At 44.2% G+C, this 23,860-nt stretch overlaps 1 protein-coding gene across 1 annotated transcript in view; it reads right to left on the bottom strand.

Moving 5' to 3' along the window:
- LOC139234639 (paired box protein Pax-8-like) overlaps nucleotides 1–17,359 on the bottom strand; it is a 100,925-nt gene extending 83,566 nt beyond the window's left edge. The window contains exons 1-2 of the mRNA XM_070865325.1: nucleotides 17,048–17,359; nucleotides 9,117–9,291 (exon numbers count right to left, since the gene is read on the bottom strand). Coding sequence (XP_070721426.1) covers nucleotides 9,117–9,291; nucleotides 17,048–17,359 — 487 coding nt within the window. The remainder of the gene's footprint in view (nucleotides 1–9,116; nucleotides 9,292–17,047) is intronic.
- Nucleotides 17,360–23,860: the final 6,501 nt, after the last annotated feature.

Genomic DNA, 23,860 nt, shown 5'->3' with positions numbered 1-23,860 from the left:
TAACAAATAATATTAATATATTAACTATTATCTCGTTGAGCGGTGGAGCAGGCTCGAGGGGCTGAATGGCCTACTCCTTGGTCCTAAGTTATGTTAAACTTGGTAGACTGGAATCACTTTTGGGCACCTGGAGACTTCTTTATTTAAACTCCTTTCCCGCTGGCCTCTCAATCCCCTCCCTACACTAACTTCCAACTTGTCCGAAATTCTGCTCCCCCATCCTGTCCCAAACTACCAACTCCTCATAAATTCCGTTGACTTCAAATCCAAACATCTCGCCCTGGTTTAGAAATCCCTTTCCCACCATGACTTCACCCAACTTATCGCTGCACCCTCCTCAGTACTTCATTGGCTGTAAAGCGCTTTGAGACGTCCAGTGGTTGTGAAAGACGCTATCTAAATCCAAGTCTTTCTTCTTCCTTTCTTTATGAACAGGAGAGTTCCCCTGGTAGCCTGGCCTATATTTATCCTTCAACCAAGTCCCAAAACAAATGATCTGGTCATTTATATGACTGCAAAAGCTTCTATAGATATGTGAAGAGAAAAAGATTAGTGAAGACCAACGTAGGTCCTTTGCAGTCAGAATCAGATGAATTTATAATGGGGAACAAAGAAATGGCAGACCAATTGAATAAATATTTTGGATCTGTCTTCACTAAGGAAAACACAAACAACCTTCCGGAAATACTAGGAGTTCGAGAGTCTAGCGAAAAGGAGGAACTGAAGGAAATCCTTATTAGTCAGGAAATTGCGTTAGGGAAATTGATGAGATTGAAGGCCGATAAATCCCCAGGGCCTGATAGGCTGCATCCCAGATTACTTAAGGAAGTGGCCCTAGAAATAGTGGATATATTGGTCATCATTTTCCAACATTCTATAGACTCTGGATCAATTCCTATGGACTGCAGGGTAGCTAATGTAACATCACTTTTTAAAAAAGGAGGGAAAGAGAAAACAGGGAATTATCAATCGGTTAACCTGACATCGGTGGTGGGGAAAATGTTGGATTCAGTTATTAAAGATGAAATAGCAGCGCATTTGGAAAGCAGTGACAAGATCGGTCCAAGTTAGCTTGGATTTATGAAAGGGAAATCATGCTTGACAAATCATCTAGAATTTCTTGAGGATGTAACTAGTAGAGTGGACAAGGGAGAACCAGTGGATGTGGTGTATTTGGACTTTCAAAAGGCTTTTGACAAGGTCCCACACAAGAGATTAGTGTGCAAAATTAAAGCACATGGTATTGGGGGTAATGTATTGACGTGGATAAAAAAACTGGTTGGCAGACAGGAAGCAGAGAGTCGGAATAAACGGGTCCTTTTCAGAATGGCAGGCAGTGACCAGTGGGGTGCCACAGGGTTCAGTGCTGGGACCCCAGCTATTTACAATATACATCAATGATTTAGATTAAGGAATTGAATGTAATATCTCCAAGTTTGCAGATGACACTAAGCTGGGTGGAGGTGTGAGCTGTGAGGAGGATGCTAAGAGGCTGCAGGGTGACTTGGACAGGTTAGGTGAGTGGGCAAATGCATGGCAGATGCAGTATAATGTGAATAAATGTGAGGTTATCCACTTTGGTGGCAAAAACAGGAAGACAGAATATTATCTGAATGGTGACACATTAGGAAAAGGGGAGGTGCAACGAGAGCTGGGTGTCATGGTACATCAGTCATTGAAGGTTGGCATGCAGGTACAGCAGGTGGGGAAGAAGGCAAATGGTATGTTGGCCTTCATAGCTAGAGGATTTGAGTATAGGAGCAGGGAGGTCTTACTGCAGTTGTACAGAGCCTTGGTGAGGCCACACCTAGAATATTGTGTTCAGTTTTGCTCTCCTAATCTGAGGAAGGACGTTCTTGCTATTGAGGGAGTACAGCGATGGTTCACCAGACTGATTCCCGAGATGGCAGGACTGACATATGAGGAGAGACTGGATCAACTGGGCTTGTATCCACTGGAATTTAGAAGAATGAGAGGGGATCTCATAGAAACATATAAAATTCTGATAGGATTGGACAGGTTAGAGGCAGGAAGAATGTTCCCATTGCTGGGGAGTTCCAGAACCAGGGGTCACAGTCTAAGAATAAGAGGTAAGCCATGTAGAACTGAGATGAGGAGAAACTTCTTCACTCAGAGAGTGGTTAACCTGTGGAATTCTCAACTGCAGAAAGTTGTTGAGGCCAGTTCGTTAGATATATTCAAGAGGGAGTTAGATATGGCCCTTACGGCCAAAGGGATCAAGGGGTATGAAGAGAAAGCAGGAAAGGGGTACTGAGGTTGAATGATCAGTCATGATCTTATTGAATGGCGGTGCAGGCTCGAAGGGCCGAATGGCCTGCTCCTGCACCTAATTTCTATGTTTCTATATCATTGCTTTTTGTGGGAGCTTGCTATGTTCAAATTGGCTGCCGTGTTTTCCGGAGATCGGAAGCAGAGAGGACGGACGAGGAGCAGAGAGGTCGGAGCCTAGAGGTGGAGCAGCATGGACAAGACCAAGGGAAGGCGCAGCTTGGGACAATAGGGAGGCTGTGAGGTTGTGAGGCTCACATTGCGTACTATGAATTCCACGTAGAGAGAGGTCCCGTGGGAAGGAGGACAGTAGGAGTATGTTTGAGTTTGTGTGTATGTGTTGTGTATTGGCACATGCAGTGGAGCCTGGTCTCCAGTCGTCTTGGATTCCCTTGCCACTGGACTAAGACCTTGCTCCATCAAACCCGTGTAGTGGCTGGTATGCAACGGCCACCTCACGTTAAAAGAATTCATGCACAGGCACCTTCCACCTTTTAAAATGAGTTCATCAGTCACCTGAGTACTCATTTTTAGTGTGGAAGCAAGTCATCCTTGACCCCGAGAGACTGCCTATGATGATGATTAACAGATCTTGGTGTTTTGATTCGGAACAGAGTAGGCCATTCAGTCCTTCGAGCCTGTTCCAAATCGGGTCAATTAATCGATGGATGATCTCTACCTCAACTCCATTCATCTGGCTTTGAGAATTTATTTAACAGTGAGGCATCAGGATTATATACAGCCCTTTTTAAAATCTCCAGGTCCCCACAAGAATAAAACTGGAAACCAGGAAATAGGAAGTACAAGGAGAAGTACGACTGAACTTTGTGGACCAGATTGCCAGAGCTTGGGGGGTTGCAGAATGGACATCCCTGAACCAATGAAACCATGTTCTCAGAAATTCCATGTTTCAAAGCAATAATTTGTTAGCAGGCGACTAATTATGCAGAAAAACAGTAAATCACTCATTTTTCATTAACACAGGAATTTCATCCCCTTCCCCCTTGTGAAGCTGCTGTTCTAGAAATGTTAACCACTTTCCAGCTCGAGATTTATCTTAAACACAGCTTAACTCGAGCTTTCACTCAATAGCACAGACACCAGGTAGTGCCTCAGCATCAACAGACTCACACATTCAACTCAGTGTGGTTTTGACATATATTGGAGCAACTTTTAGAACTAATTTTTGAAGACACTTTCCACTAGTCTTCTCCCCATCTCTGCTGAAGGTGGTAACTCTTCCTGTGATACAATTCCAAGTGCCCATTCTTCATATGTGAGCCTAGGCACTGAGGGGCTGAAATTGCCCCTTCCCTTAAGGCCTGTTACCGCCGGAAATTGGTGGCCACGCAGTAGAATGGAATGGCTGACGATTTTACGTCGAATGGCTGCCATTTTGAAAATTCCGCTCATGCGTTATCCCAGTGGTAACCTGCTGCCCCCACTACCACTCCGCCGCTGCCAATCCGTTCTAAGTGCATCATCAGAGCATGCACCGCCGATGTGTCCCCCACGAACGCGAAATTTCGCGCTGAAAATCTTGCTCCCGCCGCTCGGTTCCACCGACAGCTTTTTCTGCCAACAGGCAGCCTGGCACCTTGTCTTGGGTGCCAGGCCGCTGGCCCGGCCAAAACCCTCCCTGGTGGCCCAGTGGATCTAACTTAAAGAATTGCAGAGCTTGCAGCGGCTCGCCCCTTTAAGTGAAGGGGAGAGACGTGGTGATTCGCCAGCGCGATTATGTCATCAGCGCTGTGCTGTTGAGTGACAGCGGGGGACACTCGGCCCGCCCCTCACTTCCGCCGCTCTACTTACCGAACTTCCGCTCATCGCCGCACTTCTGCCCCCATTATGACTGACTTCCGGACTGCTCGGGAAAAAAAAGCCGAAGAGCGGAGTTTCGCGCAAGAGGCCACCACATCTACTGCTGGTAGATGCACCGCGTTTTCGGCGGGGGGAAATTTAAGCCCCCGAGTGTCAGCAGGCTATTTGATCATGCAGGAAGGCATTGCAGCTGAGTACAACCCTGTCCTAACTCAATGTAAAAACAGACCTTTCAACATACTATCAAGGATCTCTGCTTTAGGCGTGGGGATCTAATGTTGATCATGTGTGTCAGCAGCAGGAAACTTGATTGGTTTTCCTCTCCCAGAGACAGTGAGGCCAAATCTACCTGCCTGCTGCTTGAGCACTGACCAATAATTAAACTGAATTAATTTTAACTTTTTTTTTAAAAACAGTGTGAACTTCCTCCCCTTCTTACATCCCCGTGTCTAAGAGGGCAGATGGCAGAAGTTACATTCCCGGTGCGCTGGTAATGCTGTTCTTGAATGAATTACTACTAGAATTTACAGTGACTTATTTTATTCATTCATTCTCAGGATGCGGGAGTCGCTGGTAAGGCCAGTAATTATTGTTCATCCCTAGTTGTACTGAGAAGGTTGTGGCGGACCACTTTGAACTGCTGTATTCTTTGTCGGGGTTTGATACAACTGAGTGTTTTGCTAGATCACTTCAGAGGGCAGTTAAGAATCAACCACATTGGTGTGGGATGGCGTCACATATAATCCAGACTGGGTAAGGATGGCAGATTTCCTTCCCCAAAGGACATTCGTGAACCAGTTGGATTTTAACAACAAACCAACAGCTTCAGGGTCACTTTTACTGAAACCAGATTTTTTTTTCCAATTATTTAAACTAAATTCAAATTCTCAAGCTGCCATGGTGGGACTCACATTCTCTAGATTATTAATCAGGCCTCTAGTCCAGTAACATAAACACCACACTACACTAGTGATCAACTATTTCCCATGAGGCACAACCTGCATTCCATTTGGGACCAACCTTAATAGGGCCAACAACAGTTAAGGGCCTGACCCTGGCTACAACTCTTCTATGGCATAGTGCTCTGAACCATATCTCCCTCCAGCTTTTCTAGGTGTTGTTTAATTTGTTCACATATGAACTAGAGCATTGTAGGTTCAGAAGTAGATTTATAACCTCAGTGTTAAGAACATCCCATAAACCCAAGCAAGCACAGCAGAGCAGGAAGGCAGCAGCCTTGAGGAGTGGTCTGAATTAGTTGGTCTTGGTAGGGACACTGCAGTTGGCTTCCTCGCTCTTGGCTTCAAAAAGTGGGTGAAATCAGTCAGGGCATGGGGATCTAATGTTATGCTCCCAAAAATGAATTCACACATGAAGAATGGTCAACTGGCAATTTACTGGAGGTCTGTCTGTGTCTGTAGAACCAAACTCTAGCAAGCTAACAACTTCTGGAGGGAAGGGAATTGGAGAAAATTGAGAGGAGAGTTAAAGAATTTAAATTAAATTTACTAGTCACATTATTAAAAGGTATTCATCCAGCAAGGTGAGCTGATTGCCTGATGATTATGGCCCAGAACAAGCTCTATGAAATGGTGCCACCCCAGGACCATTACAAGCCATTCCTGGCTGTGTACAGGCCTTGACCCCAGGACCTCAGCTATGCAAAACCACAGGAGACATCAGTTTGTCAGGATATTTTAAATATGATTTAAAATCAGAAATACAGAACCATGAACATCGACATTTAATCTAACCCTTAATCTGTCTGCAAATGTTGGCCTTCTAGTTTACTCCTTAACTTCATCAGGTCCAAAAAAAAATTGAAAATCTATGTTCGGTAGTTTGAGGTGAGGATTAAATCAGCACTATGAAACCTGACTCCCTTGAAATAGTGGTGGGGTTGCGGCCCCTTTCTATTGGGGAGACAAAATCTTTGTTGTCACAGAAAACGTACATTGAACAGATTTACTCAGTATATAAACTGATCAACTGGAATAAAAATAGACCGAAGGCCATGCGGCTCTTTGTCGGCTGGCGCAGACATGATGGGCCGAAATGGCCTCCTTCTGCGCTGTAAATTTCTATGTTTCTACTTGGTGGGAATCTGCTGTAATAACGGCATCTGAATTGATTGAAAAGTTTACAAAGTTCCTCTTAGAAACTAAGATCCTACAGTTCTCCTTAAAGCAGAGAAGGTTAAAGGGAGATTTAATAGAGGTGTTCAAAATCATAAAATGTTTTGTGGAGTAACTGTTTCTAGTGGCAGAAGGGTCGGTAACCAGAGGACACAGATTTAAGATAATTAGCAAAAGAACCAAAAGCGAAATGAGGGGGAAAATGTACTTAGTGAGTTGTTGTGATCTGAACTGCGCTGCCTGAAAGGGTGGTGGATGTACATTCAAAAGGGAAGTGGACAAATACTTGAAGGGGGAAAATGGCAGGGCTATGGAGAAAGAGTGAGGAGTGGGACTAATTGGATTGCTCGTTCAAAGAGCCAGCACACGCATGAAGGGCCGAATGGTCTCCTGTGCTGTATCATTCTATGGTTCTATTTCCCAATGATATACATGTTTCCATCCTTGGTTTTATCTCATTTGTTTTCACTTTTATTTATCTCTTTCATTTTGCGGGTTCTTACTGCCTGTCTGCCCCTTTTCTATATCTTCACACCTCATTTGCAAATTGCCTTTCATTCCTCTGTTACCTTTATTTGGCCACTCTCTCTGGTCTTTATGTCTCTGTTTCTGTCTCTGTCTGACCTTGTGTCTGTCCATCTGTATCTGCTCTCACCCTCTGCACACATACACACACGTCTCTCTATCTGACCGTGTGTCTGTCCCCCTGTATCTACTCTCACCCTATGCACACATACACACACCTCTCTCTGTCTGACCGTGTGTCTGTTCCTCTGTATCTGCTCTCACCCTCTGCACACATACATACACCTCTCTCTCTGCCTGTCTCTGCTCTTCTCTCTGTCTCTGCTCTCTTCTCTGTTTCTGTCCGTGTCTCTCTCTGTTTCTCCCTCCTCACCACCCCCCTTGTGTTTTTTTATAATTACTCTCACTTTGATAGATTTGCGTCCTCTCTGCTTCACTGCTCACCGCCGCTGCCTCGTTAACCCATTCTTGCGCGGCTCGCCTCTGATTTCCATTTCAATCGCGCGGCGGAAATTAAAGGAAAATAAAGGCTGTGTTGACCTGATACTTGTCATTTGTCCCATGGTAAGGTCGAGAAATCAGAGGGCTCGCGAAGAAACCAGAGCCCCAGGGGCAGTGCAACAGGAGCCGGCCTGAATAGAGACAGAGAGCTTCCCCTGGGCATAGCTCAGACCCGGCCACCAGCTCTGCTTGAGCTTCCTGCCCACCCCACACACCTGCTCCATCTGCCTGATATCCACTCATACCTTCCTTCCCCTTTCAAGCAGTTATTACAAAAACTGTGTCCTGCTTGTGCGTTTTTTCGATAAATCCAACACCGGCGATCCTGTGAATGGGATTAAATCTGTTTCAACCGTTCACTGCTACCCGACAGATTTGGATAATAACCCTGCCTATGTATGTGTGTGTGTGTGTGTATAAATATATACACTGCAGATAGATGGAATTGTTCCCATCAATAGTCATGAACAAATTCCCTAACTCCACTTGGAAAAGGTGCAGATCCTGCACACAGGAAAGGGCTTTGGATCAAGGTTCACCCCAGTATAAACTACCTTGGCCACAACTTCATTCCTTGGCAAAAACGGAAAGCTGAAACATGGAAAAGACTCCACTATCTGTTGTTGCATTGTTAGTAAAGCTGCCGGCCCTGGACTACCACACTCGGACACAGACTCCGAGATTATAACATTTTTACTCCAAACATAATTTGTGAAAATGAAAAGCGTTAAAGTGCCGCCGCCTCGCTCGGGAAATCATTCTGGGATAGATTAGTGTAGAATTGAGAGACTAAAAGAACTTAACATTCCTCTTTTAGATACGACCCCCCCCCCCCCTTATTTCCAACATATTCCGTTTCTATTATAATTCACAATGTATATTTAAACCGCTTCCTTACACGGATCGAGCAGCGCAGTGAGGGAGAACAGAGCACACACTGGGGGTGTACAGGTGGCACTGGAAGAGGGAGGGGGTGGGGGCAGAACTGGCCACAGATTCTGGTCAAACTTTATGATTGACTTTAAATCCAGGCAGCGCTGAACCCAAAGCCGCGCTCCCCTCCCTGCATCCCGCATCATTTTACTTGCTATTCCGCGCTATTTATATTGGAATAAAATAAGATTCTTCAGCAAATATGTTGCTGATTTATCGCGTATATTTATTTATGTGACACCCGAAGTTCTCAGTCCCTTGTTCATGAGGCCCAGCTCCTCGTTAAATCGTTTCTCTAACTGCGAACTACGGCTGACTGTAGCATTGTTCCCTTCCCTATCTTCAGTCCAATGTGTACACCTATCTCTTCTGATGATCCATTACTGTTCTATATTTTATACTCCGCAATCAACGGGTATTTATTTGAACGGGTTGGGGTTTGCGTTATAGGACCATTTTCTCCTTAAACTGGCACAAAGAATTAGGAGGGTGTGGATTATTATATAAATTACATTGCTCGATCCTGTTTTGCGTGTGGAGTAAAGGATTTTCAGCAATTCTCTACATTGGAGATGAAACTGTAATTACATTTACAGCATGTGGATAGATGAAGTTGTGTTTGTACAGGTAGCTAACGGCGAGACTATTCGGGCGCCTATTCTCGTTTAATGATAATAAACACGGTACAGACGACCTCACCGTGATAAACAGTGCCTGTTTTCAAATTGATCTTTTAGAATAAATCGACAACATACAGAATTCATAACTATGCTGAGTTCTTGGAGAGAGGATCAGAGATTGAGGTACAGAATGGTCCCGCAGGTAGGTTTCCATCAAATGAAGCTGTTGGTGACACCAGTCGTGGGAAGCTAAGACACATTATTGAGTGGCAGGCTGCGAAATCTCCCCAACCGGCCTCGCCGACCGGACGAGGTGTATCTGTCAGCATCTGAGGTCCAGAACCCGGCAGCTTCCCGGGAACGCGGAGCTCCCGGAGCAGCGGGACTTGTTGCTCGCTTTCTGTGTCCCGGAGCCAGTTAAACTTTCCGAATTCGGGTAATGGAATTGCAATATTCTCCGCTCGAATCTAAGGAAAGCAAAGCCCAGAGAAATGGGGCTAATAACGGCGAACACCTTGTTATAGAGACAGAAAGCGCTGGAAATAGTCCCATTTGTTTCCCGTTCACAGTTAGAACACAGCCAGCCCAGAAATATGGACCTGTCTGGTCGCCTGCAGGTGCCGCCTGGCCTGCTCCGCAGTTTCAGCATCTTCTGTTGTATTTCCGATATCGAACATTTTTTATCTGTTTGTTCTTGTTTGGGGTCTCCTGGCCGCTCTTTGGTTGACGAAATGTCACCGTTTAGAAGCTATTCAGTGTTGTATCAGTAAAAGCGCTGGGTAGACAACAGCTAAATGTTTCAAACAGCCCCCCTCGGCATCTGGGACCCGAACACTCGACATTTCACCAACGCAAACTTCACTGAGTTGCGAGGAAGGAGAAATGGCCGAGTTGCAGGTTTAAATTGAGAGGAAAGGGGTACATTGTCAACGAATCCTCCGTGTAAACCCGCTTTAGTTTGCAAAGCAATGAGCGTGAATCGGTAAATGAATAATTGTGGCAGTCTGGTTTCTGTAAACTGAAGTTTATTTTATAGAAAATGTCTGCTTAGGAGGGATAGGAACCCCGCTTGTTCTGATACAACACCGGTCCAGCGTGATCATCAATCACTTTGTCACTTTCCTGAAATAACTGCTATTTGCAATGAACTCTGTAAAAACACAGTAAGTGGCAGAGTTTGCAGCGGCCCTTGCTCTCCGAGCCGGGATCTGTCAGAGAGCCGCCGAGCCATCCCTCCATCCATCAGTTTACCAGGCTGCAAACACACAGCAAAGCCTGGCTCGCCCAGCCCACTCATTCAAACCGCCAGCAGGGGCCCGCACATTTTTAATCAAACGAATTTGTAATTACGAAAATGTACATAAAAATTAGCATTAATTACAACTGGCTGTTAAAGGGAGAATTCCAGCTATTCGTACAACGAACTGAAGCCCGAATAAGCAGGGCTAGGTATTCGGAAACCAGCTGGAAACATTCTAAACATGGATCCAGTTAATAGGGTTTGAGTATCTGCTGTGAACACCGGTACCTGCCGTTCACATGGCCGGACTACCTGCACCAGCATTTCACATCAGTTACCCTTTCTGATCAGAAACAAAAGCTCCCGCATTGGAGCCCGATATTGAACCCGACAGACTGCAATATTTCTACCAACATTCCCACTGATTCCCTGGGTCCAATTCCACAAACTTGCTACAAATAAGCCGGCAAGTAACTAAAATAAGGAAAGCCGGTCTAAATAACATTAAGTGCCAGGACTCCGGGGCCGCCCGGGTACAAGTTCAGCCTAGGAACACCACGTTCCCGTCCCTGAGAATTACTTGTAGAATTCAGAAATGATCCTTTAGACTAAGCCTGCTGTGGTGCAGCAGTTTCACGGGAGTGAGGTGAAAGCTGGCCCTTCAGTGTGCCCGCGGACTGCTGTCCCTGCCAGCCCCACAATTGGCTATAGTTTGGTTCCAAATACAGATATTTGGAGTCCGGGGAACCTTGGGTCCTTGCCTTTTCACAGTTATGTGGTGTTCATTTCACACTCAAATTATTTTTTTAAATAAAAAGATAATCCCAAGGCCTAACCAAGTCGGTTAGTATTTCTGCCAACAATTCGGTAAAACCTCGACAACTTTTAACGAGATTTGAGGACTTTACGATGAAATATAAAATCGTTAATTAATTTTCATGTACCCAGTTTAACATTGATTGATTCAACCTAGCATAATATCAGCCAAGGACTGTGTGAGCCGGCAGCGTTTAATAAATCAGCGTGAATCCGCTTTATGTACTCAATATCGGCGAATTAACCCGATGTTTCTATTAATGTGAACACATCTGAGCCGTGCCCATTCCACAGTCTTTCCCTTTACACACAGTGGCTCTTTCCATTCATTCTGTAGCAGATATCAGCCCATTCCCACTTTACCTATCCCTTCACCAACGCTCTGGGTCTGGGTAGCCGGCAGAGCGTTCACATTGCAGTATTGCCAGTGTTATTCAGTTTGGTGTTTGAATCTAACCAGGAGCGGGGTAGGAGCTGGACAACACCAGAAACCTGTTCCATCCGTTCGATGAAGGGCTCGAGGACGCATCTCCCCTGCGGGGCCGCTTTTTTAAACTCCATTATAGATTACTTAAACAAACCCTGCTTGTAGAGAACATAACACATTCTGTGCACGGCATCCGAAGGATCAACCCTTGCAGAGCAAATCTTACAGGGCGGCCGTGGTTATTTGTTGAGGCCAGTGTAGGTTTGAGCTGTTAAACTGCCCTGCAAATGTTAGCGACAATATTTATCCTCTGGAGCCCTTCCTAGAGTCAGAAAGAAGATTCCTTTATCCTAATTGTTTCGTTCCTTTATTGTTTTTTAAATGAAACTGTTTTATTATCATTAATGAAAAAAAAGAGGGAAAATCTTACAAATTCGTCCAAACCCACAAACTCAGTACTTGGGGCTTGTGCTCAAATTAACACGAGGTTTCAATCTAGCCGCGAGGCTAAACTCGCACCATTACAGCCAGGGTTTGCAAGAATTGTGCTGTTGCAATTTAAAAATGCGGTGGGATTCTAGGGTAATATTTTAAAATTGAATTTACATGCAACAAAACTAGCAAATCAATCACCGCTTAAACGGGGAGTAAACGGACACTGAGGACAGTGGGAGACCTGACTCCAATGTTTATACTCTCACCCGTCCAAAACTTCACCTAAAGTTACAACTGTACATCTCAACAAGAATAAAACGAAGTGCTGAAACAAACTGGGCCCAATCGGATTGTTCAGGCGGTGATTTGGGTTAAGGTGTTATCGAGACAACAGCTCGAATATTACGCAAACCGATGCAACAGTGGGGGAAAGCAATCCTTTACAGAACAAATATTTTTACAAAGCGGCTGATTTCATTTAACGGACCCCCCCCCCCGCCCCCCCACGCCCCGCCACCACACACACACACACACAGGGTATCAGCTGGAATTCAGCACTTGTGGTTCTCCCTGACTAAAAACCACTTGCTGTGCTGTGAAGCATTTTTAACCTACACTTTAATTCTGCACTCCACCGTGAATTTCAATTGCAGCTACGATTGATGCCAGAATGTAGAATTCACCAAACAGGAACTCAACAAGCTACACTTCCTTGCCATTATGAACCATATCACCTGACTCCAAAACGTTAAGGCTGAGCGTACAGGTGCAATTTCACTGAACCCGACTGTAAGATTATTACACACAGCATCAGATACACGCCAACCCTGTACCTGACTAATAAAATTATTACCCACTTGTACCAGAATCGATCTCACCCTGAATCTGACTAGTACAATTATTACACAATTGTACCAGAGTCAATCTAACCCCGTGCCCGACGAATAAAATTATTACACACTTGTACTAGAGCTAATCACACCCTGGCCATCAGGTACAATTATACCCTGGGCATCAGGCACAATTATACTCTGGGCAACAGGTACAATTATACCCTGGGCAGCAGGTACAATTATACCCTGGGCAGCAGGTACAATTATACCCTGGGCATCAGGTACAATCCCACCCTGGGTATCAGGTACAATTATACCCTGGGCATCAGATACAATTATACCCTGGGTATCAGGCACAATTATACCCTGGGCATCAGGTACAATCCCACCCTGGGTATCAGACACAATTATACCCTGGGCATCAGGTACAGTTATACCCTGGGCATCAGGTACAATCCCACCCTGGGTATCAGGTACAATTATACCCTGGGCATCAGGTACAATTATACCTTGGGCATCAGGTACAGTGATACCCTGGGCATCCGGTACAATTATACCCTGGGTATCAGGTACAATTATACCCTGGGCATCAGGTACAATTATACCCTGAGCATCCGGTACAATTATACCCTGGGTATCAGGTACAATTATACCTTGGGCATCAGGTACAATTATACCTTGGGCATCAGGTACAATTATACCCTGGGTATCAGGTACAATTATACCCTGGGTATCAGGTACAATTATACCCTGGGTATCAGGTACAGTCACACCCTGGGCATCAGGTACAATATACTCTGGGTATCAGGTACAACTATACCCTGGGTATCAGGTACAATTAAAACCTGGGCATCAGGTACAATTATACCCTGGGTATCAGGTACGATTATACCCTGGGCATCAGGTACAATTATACCCTGGGCATCAGGTACAATTATACCCTGGGCATCAGGTACAATTATACCCTGGGCATCAGATACAATTATACCCTGGGCATCAGGTACAATTATACCCTGGGTATCAGGTACAATTATATCCTGGCCATCAGATACAATCCCGCCCTGGGGATAAGGTACAATCCCGCCCTGGGCATCAGGTATAATCACACACTGTACCTTGCATAAAATAGTATTACTTTCTCACTTGTACTGACTGAAAATACAAATTAAACATTCCTAATATTATTCCACCTCTCTCCGGGCAGAGCTAAATCTCGGTAACTATCACCAAACCACCAATACATAAACCGAACAGCAATTACTGATCACTTTTTAGTCGAATTGGATTTTTTTATGAAGCTCCAATTTAAATCTAATTCTTTTCACACGCCGTAAACAATGTTCTTTCTGTGCTGCGCTGTAACTAACTCACTTACACTGGAGTAATATTCATTTATAACCTATTTCAAACCACAGCCACCGAGAAGTGAAGGGGGATGACCATGCCGTGGAACGAAGGAGATACAGTAATAGGTACAAGTGTGGGCCTTGGGAACGGTTTGTGCGGATGTCGCGGGTGCAAATTGTGACTAAAGGAAGGTGGTGCTGTACCTGAGCGTCCTGTGCTATGGGACATTCCTTGCTGCTCTTTCAAGGTGAAGATGGTTTGGGCGCTGTCCACCGAGCAGATAACACACGGAGAGATGTGCCTACTAAACAGGGTCCGGGAGTTTCTGTCCTCTGTAACAGGCTCACTTGGGTATCCTATGCATCCAGGGACCCAAACAGAGAGGCGTTTAAACAACAAAGTGCGGACACACTATAGATCTGTAGATGGAACAGAAAGTAGAGGGTATGTAAGAGCGAATTGCCCGATTTACAGCTCACTCTAAAGCTCCTGATTCCTTCAGTCTTTCCCTGGCGATCTATTTCGCAGACCCCCCTCCCCTCTCTCACCGTTGCAATCATTTAAATTCACCAAAGCTCCTGTCTAATACATGAAATGGTTAACTGTCGATCCCGATAATAATTACAAACCCATTCTATTCACTGTTAATCTAATGTTACACTTGCATTATTATTTTCTCACGAAATCGTTTTCGAATTTAATCAGACGAATCTCCCTTCTGGTGGTTTGCCAGGTTATAATGATTTACCTGCTGCCAGTTCGAATCCACTCATATCTGTAATCCAGTTAGCGCCCAGTCTCTTTGCCTCTGACTATTACAGTGGGGGGTAAATCGCTTCTTTTCTCAAAAGCGGTTCGATTCAGATCCTGTACCGAGTGCAAACTTCCGCCTGCTTTTATCCACAGGACGAGGTGCAGGAGCCGGCTGCTCATTCAGGGAGAGCTGCGATTGGCTGCTCGCCTGCTTTTGGATTTAGGAAGGGGCTGGGTATATCAGTGACATGCTTCACTAACCTGTGAGCTTTAAAGACACAGGCTCAGCAAGCTCCAACTTTCAAATCTTCTCTCGGGCCATCCCGTGTGATATTTCAAAATGAATTCGGCGCAAAATAGGAAGGAAGTGGGTCCTGGCGAGCGGGAGACGGGCCGTCCTGAATAGGAGGAGAATTCAGTTTCCAGCTTGCAAAACAGCTTTTAACATCAATCCTTCACAGCATCCCCGAGGCTGAATTACCTGAAGAGTATTTTATATCTGATCTGGGATTGGGAGTGGATACAATATATCCATATAGATTTTTAAAATAGACTCCCTGGAATCAATCCTGAATCCACGCATGCCAAGTGTAACTTTTCACTGAATAAATCCTAAATACATCCAAACTCCACAAACAATCGAAAATTAGATTTAAGAGTCATAATCGATCAAGCTGCGAGTGTCACTGATCAGGGGAGCACTCGGAAACGGGTTGTTTTTGAAATCTATCTTGCAGTGAGAGCAGCCTTTGCATGGAGAGAGAGAGAGAGAGCACTGTCTGTACACGGGACAAGTGCAGGGTTTAAATGGGAGGGACCCTGACCATCGGAAACACTGCTGCAATGACTGGTTAGTTGTTTGCTGAGACCAAGATCGGTTGCACACTGGGCTGGGCTTTCCGTCTCCCACCCGCAGCCCGCCGGAGCTGGAGGCTGGAAACAGTGAGACTAAAACACTGGGAACTGAAACTGGTAAAGGTTGGAACACAGTGTGCAGGAGGGAGATCAGAGGGGGAAGAAAGGAGGGGAGGAAATAGCAAGATGCATAAGAACGAAAACAAATGAGCTGTACAAAGAGTCAAATACAGCAGGCAGCACTGAGTAAAATGAAGTCTCTCATAATAGAGACATAGTGAGGTCACATTCCAATTCCAAGGGTTATTGAATAATTAGAAATATTTACGTGGAGCTTGGAAGGGCAGTTTGGCCCTCTATATTCACTGAGGTATGGTTCACTTATTCCTGTATACAAATCCCTCACAGAGAACTGATTCCGGTGCTCAGCAATTGGACAGCAAACGACTTTTTCAGCGAGTTAACTTCATTGATTACAGATTGACCTGCACCCGATAGTGTTAATGGGCCTTGTTCGCAGCGTGTGCGAATTCGGGATCGCATCATATCTGGGAGTTGGGACACTAACTGGTTATAATCCAGAATTGTATTGCACCATGACATTCACAAGGCAACGGGCGTTACAATATATTCAATAAGCAGTATTGTAGGCGGGTGTATATGAGAATGTGTGTGAGAGAGATGAACTTTATGCGTGTCCCTGGGACTGTGTGTTTGTGAGTGTGTATCGGTGATAGGTGAATAAAGATAATCAGCTCCTTCCCAACACAGAGGGCCAGCGATATTATTTAGTTGAAATTGTCTGCTGCATTCTCTAACTTGTTTCTCCCGATTCCGGCGCTTGTCTCTGATCCTACGATCTAGTTGGCCGATGTTACTGTACTTCAGAGGGTTTCTGTCGGGTTGATTTTGTGAAGTAGAGTGGTGGGATTGATACTGGTGTGTCATTAACTAGCAATCACCGAGACAGCGGGCTCCGTACACATTCATTCTACTTTAGCAAAGTTCTGTGCGATCCCCTGGACTGGCCTCTCAGAGATCCAAGTTAGAATGAGGGAGAATTGAATTGTACAAACCGCATCTTGTACTTTGTTGCTATTCGGACTGCTACCGGCTGGAACAAACGGTAAAATCCCAAAGACTGCTGGAAATACACAGCAGGTGCCTGGATACTGGAGAGAGTAAAGGCCACTTCATGCTTGGGTCGGAGACCCTAGTTTGGATGTACACATTAGGCTAGAAATGTGTGTGTGGGGAGGGCGGGGGGCACTTACAGAGCAGTCTTTAAAAGTTTGTAGAGAACGCATTAACCAATTTAAAACAGACGAGTGAAGAAGCCTCCATTAAAATAGCCGACGGACGAATCTTAGAATTACGCAAAATCTCATAGACTCCTCTCTCGGGAGCTTTCTAATATCTCGGTTTAACCTCTGTGACCATTGCGAGTGCTGAGCCAAGCTTTCCTGCTCAGATCTAAAATCACACTCTTCCTCCTCCCTGTCCTTAAATCGTCTCACTGCATCACTTGAGAACTCATTCTTTTCTAAGGCCTCAAAACGGCGGAACTCCTCATCTCCCTGCTTCCCTTCCTCTGGCACTCTACACCTTTTAAATTCCACTTTTTGATGCCACCTAACCACGACTTTCGGATTGACGCTGTTTTGTGGTTTAATGTTTTCAGCCTTGGCGGTGTGCTGCACCTTTCCTTCACCTTGGTTTCCTAACAAACTGTAAATGTACACGGTCCCTCCCACTTCAGGTGACTCTGGAGATGTCCCCCCGAACTGGTGTCCACTGATATGTCTGTAGTGGCTGATGATATCTGGCATTATTATTCCCAGCTATTTGAGAGATGGGCGTGTCTTCTGTTGGCTCACAGCAACAACAACAACTTTTATTTATATAGCGCCTTTGATGTAGCAAAACGTCCCAAGGCGCTTCACAGGAGCATTATCAGTCAAAATTTGACACCGAGCCACATAAACATATATTAGGACAGGTGACCAAAAGCTTGGTCAAAGAGGTAGATTTTATGGAGCATCTTAAAGGAGGAAAAAAAACTGGTGAGGGAATTCCAGCATTTAGGGCCCAGGCAGTTGAAGGCACAGCGTCAATGGTGGGGTAATGGAACTCGGGGATGCACTAAAGGCCAGAATTGGAGGAGTGCAGACATCTCGGGTTGTAGAAACATAGAAAAAAATAAGAGCAGTAGTTGGCCATTCATCCCTTCGAATCTGCACCGCCATTCAGTATGATCATGGCTGATCCTCTATCTCAACACTATATTCCCGCTTTTTCCTCATACCCCTTGATGCCCTTTGTTTCTAGAAATCTATCTGTCTCCCTCTTAAATATATTCAGTAACTTGGCCTCCACAGCCTTCTGTGGTAGAGAATTCCACAGCTTCACCACCCTCTGAGTGGAAAAAATTCTCATCTCGGTCCTAAATTTCCTACCCCGTATCCTGAGACTGTGACCCCTTCTAGACTTCCCAGCCAGGGGAAACATCCTCCCCGCATCCAGTCTGTCCAACCCAGTCAGAATTTTATATGTTTCAATGAGATCCCCTCTCATCCTTCTAAACTCTAATGAATACAGACCTAGTCGACGCAATCTCCCATCATACGACAGTCTTGCCATCCCAGGAATCAGTCTGGTGAACCTTCGCTGCAGTCCCTCTATGGCAAGTATATCCTTTCTTAGGTAAGGAGACCGAAACTGCACACAATACTCCAGGTGTGGTCTCACCAAGGCCTGCATAACTGTAGTAAGACATTCTTGCTCCTGTACTCAAATCCTCTTGCAATAAAGGCCAACATACCATTTGCCTTCCTAACTGCTTGCTGCACCTGCATGTTTGCTTTCAATGACTGGTGTACAAGGACACCAGGTCCCTCTGTACATCGACACTTCCTAAGCCATCACCATTTAAATAATACTTTGTCCTTATGATTTTCCTACTAAAGTGGATAACTTCACATTTATCCACGTTATACTGCCGCTGCCATGTGTTTGCCCACTCACTCAACCTATCTAAATCACCTTGCAGCATCTTTGCATCCTCCTCACAACTCACAATCCTACCTAGTTTTGTGTTGTCAGCAAATCTAGAAATATTACATTTGGTTCCCTCATCCAAATCATTTATATATATTGTGACTATCTGGAACTCAAGCACTGATCCCTAGTCACTGCCTGCCACCCCGAAAAAAAAACGTTTATTCCTACTCTCTGTTTCCTGTCAGTTAACCAATTTTCAATCCATGCCAATATATTACACCCAATCCTATGTCCTTTAATTTTGCACACTAACCTCTTATGTGGAACTTTATCAAAGGCCTTCTGAAAATCCAAATATCCTACATCCACTGGTTCTCCCTTATCTATTCTATCAGTTACATCCTCAAAAAAAACTCCAGTAGGTTTGTCAAGCATTATTTTGCTTTCATAAATCCATGTTGACTTTGTTTAATCCCATTGATATTATCTAAGTGTGTTGTTATTACATCTTTTAGAATAGACTCCAGCATATTCCCTACTACTGATGTCAGTAGTTCCCCGTTTTCTCTCTCCCTCCTTTTTTAAATAGTGGGGTTACATTTGCCACTCTCCAATCTGCAGGAACTGTTCCATAATCTATAGAATTTTGGAAGATGACAACCAATTCATCTACTATTTCCATGGCTACCTCTTTTAGTACTCTGTGATACAGATCATCAGGCCCTGGGGAATTATCTGCCTTCAGACCAATTAATTTCTCCAGCACTATTTTCTTACTAATAATCATTTCCTTTAATTCCTCTTGCTCACTAGACCCTTGATTCCCTAGCATTTCTGGAACGTTATTTGTGTCCTCTTCCGTGAAGACAGAACTGAAGTATTTATTTAATTGTTCTGCCATTTCCTTGTTACCCATTACAAATTCTCCCGTTTCTGTCTATAAAGGACCTACATTTGTCTTCACTAATCTTTTTCTTTTTTACGTACTTGTAGAAACTTTTGCAATCGCTTTTTATGTTCCTTGCAAGTTTACTCTCATATTCTATTTTTCCCCTCTTAATCAATCTCTTGGTGCTTTCTTGCTGAATAAGCTGCTCCCAATCCTCAGGCTTGCTACTTTTTCTGGCAACTTTGTATAACTCCTCTTTGGATCTAATACTATCCTTAATTTCTTTTGTTAGCCATGGTTGGGCCGCTTTTCCTTTTGTATTTTTATGCCAGAAAGGAATGTACAACTGTTGCAATTCATCCATTCATTCCTTAAATATTAGCCATTGCCTATTCACCGTTATGCCTTTTAATGAATCTTCCCAATCTGTCATAGCCAATTCATTCCTCATACCTTCGTAGTTTCCTTTGTTTAGATTTAGGGCCCTAGTTTCGGATTGGACTACTTCACTTTCCATCTTAATAAAGAATTCAATCATATTATGGTCACTCTTCCCTAAAGGACCCCGCACAACAAGACTGTTAATTAACCCCTTCTCATTACACAATACCCAATCTAGGATAGCTTGTTCCCTAGTAGGCTCCTCAATATACTGGTCTAAAAGAACATCTTGTACACACTCCAGGAATTCATCTGCCACAGTATTATTACTAATTTGGTTTGGCCAATCTATATGTAGATTAAAGTCACCTATGGTTACTGTAGTACCCTTGCTATATGCATTTCTAATTTCCTGTTTGATGCCGTTACCTATTGCTGGAGGAGGTTATAGAGATAGGGAGGGGGCGAGGCCATGCAGGGATTTGAACACAAGGATGAGAATTTTAAATTGAGCATTGTCAGATCAGTAGCCAATATAGACCAAAGAGCACAGGGGTGATGGGTGAACGGGACTTGTTGAGAGTTAGGGCACAAGCAGAAGAGTTTTGGTTGAAGTTTATGGAGCAAGAAGCTCTTCCTGAGTGGAAGGATAGTCACTGGACGGTTTTACTGTGACACTGATACTTTCACAGCCTGTTAATGGTTGCAATAACCTTCTCAGTTATCCAACTGTTTTTAATCACTTACACGCTTTCTTTTGGAAAAGAGTCGGGTTGTGCAGATCTAATTAAGTATTCAAGATTATAAATAGAATTAACAAAACTGATTCACACAAATTATTCACCGTGGTGAAGAGTTTAAGTACCGGGGACATGTTGAAAATCAGGAAATTAAGAGTGAAAAGAGAATTCAGGCAAAACTTTTTCATCCAAAGGTTGATCAAGTTATGGAATAATGTTTTGAAGAAGAACATTGAGACCGACACTATCAATGGGGTCAAGAAACAATTAAAGGGACGGTTAACCCCCTTCCGTTCAGTAGAAACAGGGCAGAATGGGAGTTAAATTCTGACCAGTGGAGGGTTCAAAAGGTTAGTCAAAAAAATGTTTCTTTCAGGGACCAGGAAGAGCAAGAGTGCTTCTCTGGGCTCCACAAGGAAAGTCTGGGCCCCTGCCTTCTTCCCGCCCACAGAACCCTTAACCGCAACTTACCTGAGTGCCGACAGGCAACCTGAAAGCTGCCAGATCTTTGCCAGCTAGTTGCCTCTTTGCACCAGTTTTGTCTGGGCTATCAGTGAGACCTGGCCATTAAAATCCTAAAAATTCTGCTCTTTCCTGTTTAGATTTGGTCATCGATCCTGAGCTCAGAACATTACACGGCTTCTGGTGTTTGGTTAAGCACAATATTTCGTTTACATGTTTTATCTAAGTTTGAAGCTCAGTAATAGCTGTTTCTGACTGGTTTCTGTATTTATTAGGAAGTATTACAAATGTGGTGCATTCATTTCCTAAAAACCAAGCCTGACTGATGGCTGAAAGTCTCCTCTATCTGCTGGCTGTAGGGGACCTATGTGAAATGTGTTTAGGTACTCTCTGTCCAGTTTCTAATGAGCATTGGGCCACAAAACCATCTCTAATTCAACACTCAACAGGTAATCTCACTCAGAGAGGCCCAAGGATCATAGGATGGGGCCAATCATGGAGAAATGTGTGTAGGAGGCATTCTTCTGTGGGAGGCTTAGGGGACTGTATTGGGAGAGTATATTGGTACAATGCCTAACTAAGGACTGCATGATGGGACATGGTAGAGAGAACTCAGCTCTACATTTAAATTGTGCTGTACTTGACTTGGAGTGCCTGATGGGAGAGTATAGAAGGAGTTTTACTCTGTATTTAATGACCCTATCTTTCCTGACCTGGGTATGCTTAATGCTGACACTGTAATTGAAAGTGTTCCAATTCCAGCACTGACATTCTTCGTCTTGATAAACAAACAAAAAGTTTTTAAAAATTTGAAATTCTGACTTTATGTTCTGTAGAAATTAATGAGACTCTATATCGGTGATGTGTGTGTAACCTATGGGACACACATTTATTATCCTGTGCTCTGTAGACCAGCCTCTGTTCTTAAAAGCGTCTCACAGAACTGGGGTTCCAAGTCATTTCCCTATGGATCCTTCTAGTTCATGAGTCAGATAATTCCAAAGCCCAACAACCGCACTTTCTTAGTCTCAGGCCTAGTCATTCCCACACACACCACGAGCCACATTCATTGTCACGCTGCTCTAAAACTTGGTGCACAAACGCAATAGAATATTTCTGAACTTAAAGAGCACGAGGCCAACACCCCCTGCAAACGGATTGACAAATGGAACAAGATTAAAGGTTTAGGACTGATTCCGTGAATACTTTGAATTAGGAAATATTCTATAGTCTGTGTATTTCTCTAACTCCACTTTAAATTGTTGAACAATAAAAGCCATTAGTATATTGGTACAATGCCTAACTAAAGACTGCTTAATGGGACATGGTAGAGAGAACTCAGCTCTACATTTAAATTGTGCTGTACTTGACTTGGAGTGCCTGATGGGAGAGCATAGAAAGAGTTTTACTCTGTATTTAATGACCATGTCTTTCCTGACCTGGGTATGCTTAATGCTGACACTGTAATTGAAAGTGCATTTCCTTGATGGTTCAATGAGTTTTCTCATTGAGCAGTTGAGACATGTGGACCAGGAACTATTGCTCCCTTGTCTGTGCTGAGTTAGTGGGATGCTACAATTGGCCTTAGTGTCTCAGGGTTGGGAAAGTGACTATCAGTCAGGGTTCCTGCTCCTGCTCACAAGCCAGTGACTCCTGCTGGAACGTTGACCGTGGACGAGGATTGGCTGCCATGTCCCCTATGCTACAATGACCTGCTGACACACACTATTTGGCCTCACACTTGTCCAATGGCTTCTTTGGCTAGATACTAGAGAGTAATTTGTACTAGTGGAACCTAGCACCTTCGGAAGAGGCGGGGAGAGTAAGGTCTGTTTTGCAAGGACATTACCCCTTTAAACATTGCCAAACAAACTGGAGGGAAAGTGCTGTAAGATGTGCTGGTTCCACACACTCTGTTTATTAATCACTAATTGCAACACACTTGATATTCTCAAGAAACAGCTGGCACTGAACGGTATCTCTTCATTTGCGCCTTTATTTAATCAGGTTGGTGTGTGTGAATGATACATCGCCCGATCAGCTTGCCAGCTCCCGCCTGTCACTCAAGTGCCGTGAGAAGATAAATGACAGTATGTTAAATTCCACTTAATGACAAATGTTACAAATTTCCTTCAACACAGATTTGCTGTGGTTAGTGAGTCGAGTGGAATCAGATAATTACATAATGATAACAGAGGAATCACATATCGTAATGACACTATTTGTCTTTCCAGAACTTTCTTTGACTATCCAAGTTTGTGGTAGATGGTGAACTCTCCGTGATGGAATGGGGGAGAAAACGCATCGGTGTCTCGGTGGGTAAATGCACCCCTCAGTGTGGTATGAGCTGCAATGAGCAGGAAGGTCCCAAGTTCCACACTTGAACTCTGCTGAGTTAGTAGCTCTCAGTTGGGGCAGCAGGAGAGGCCCTACATCTGGCCTGGGCAAAGAAAGTGAAACCCCAGTCAGGGTTCCTGCTCCTGATCAATATGAGGTACCTCCTGCTGGAAGGAATAGGTATTTAGATAACCGATGAGAAAGAAAGAAAGAAGACTTGCATTTGCACAACACTTTTCATGATCTCATAATATCCCAGAGCTCTTTGCACCCTATATTGTAATGTGGGAAATGCAGCAGCCAATTTTCACACAGCAAACTCTCACAAACAACAATCTATTTTTGTGATGTTGGTGAGGGATAAATATTGACCAAGACACCAGGAAAACTTGCCCGCTCTTCGAATAGTGCCATGAGTGGGCAGTTGGGGGCTTGGTTTAAAGTATCATCTGAAAGATAGCACCTCTGACAGTGCAGCACTCCCTCAGAAATACACCAAGGACAAGATCAGGCTTACCTGT

This window comes from Pristiophorus japonicus, chromosome 22 (genome assembly GCF_044704955.1).
Source record: "Pristiophorus japonicus isolate sPriJap1 chromosome 22, sPriJap1.hap1, whole genome shotgun sequence".
NCBI classification, from domain to species: domain Eukaryota; kingdom Metazoa; phylum Chordata; class Chondrichthyes; family Pristiophoridae; genus Pristiophorus; species Pristiophorus japonicus.
Note: the sequence above shows the minus strand (reverse complement) of the source record. Positions and strands in the feature narration are given on the sequence as shown.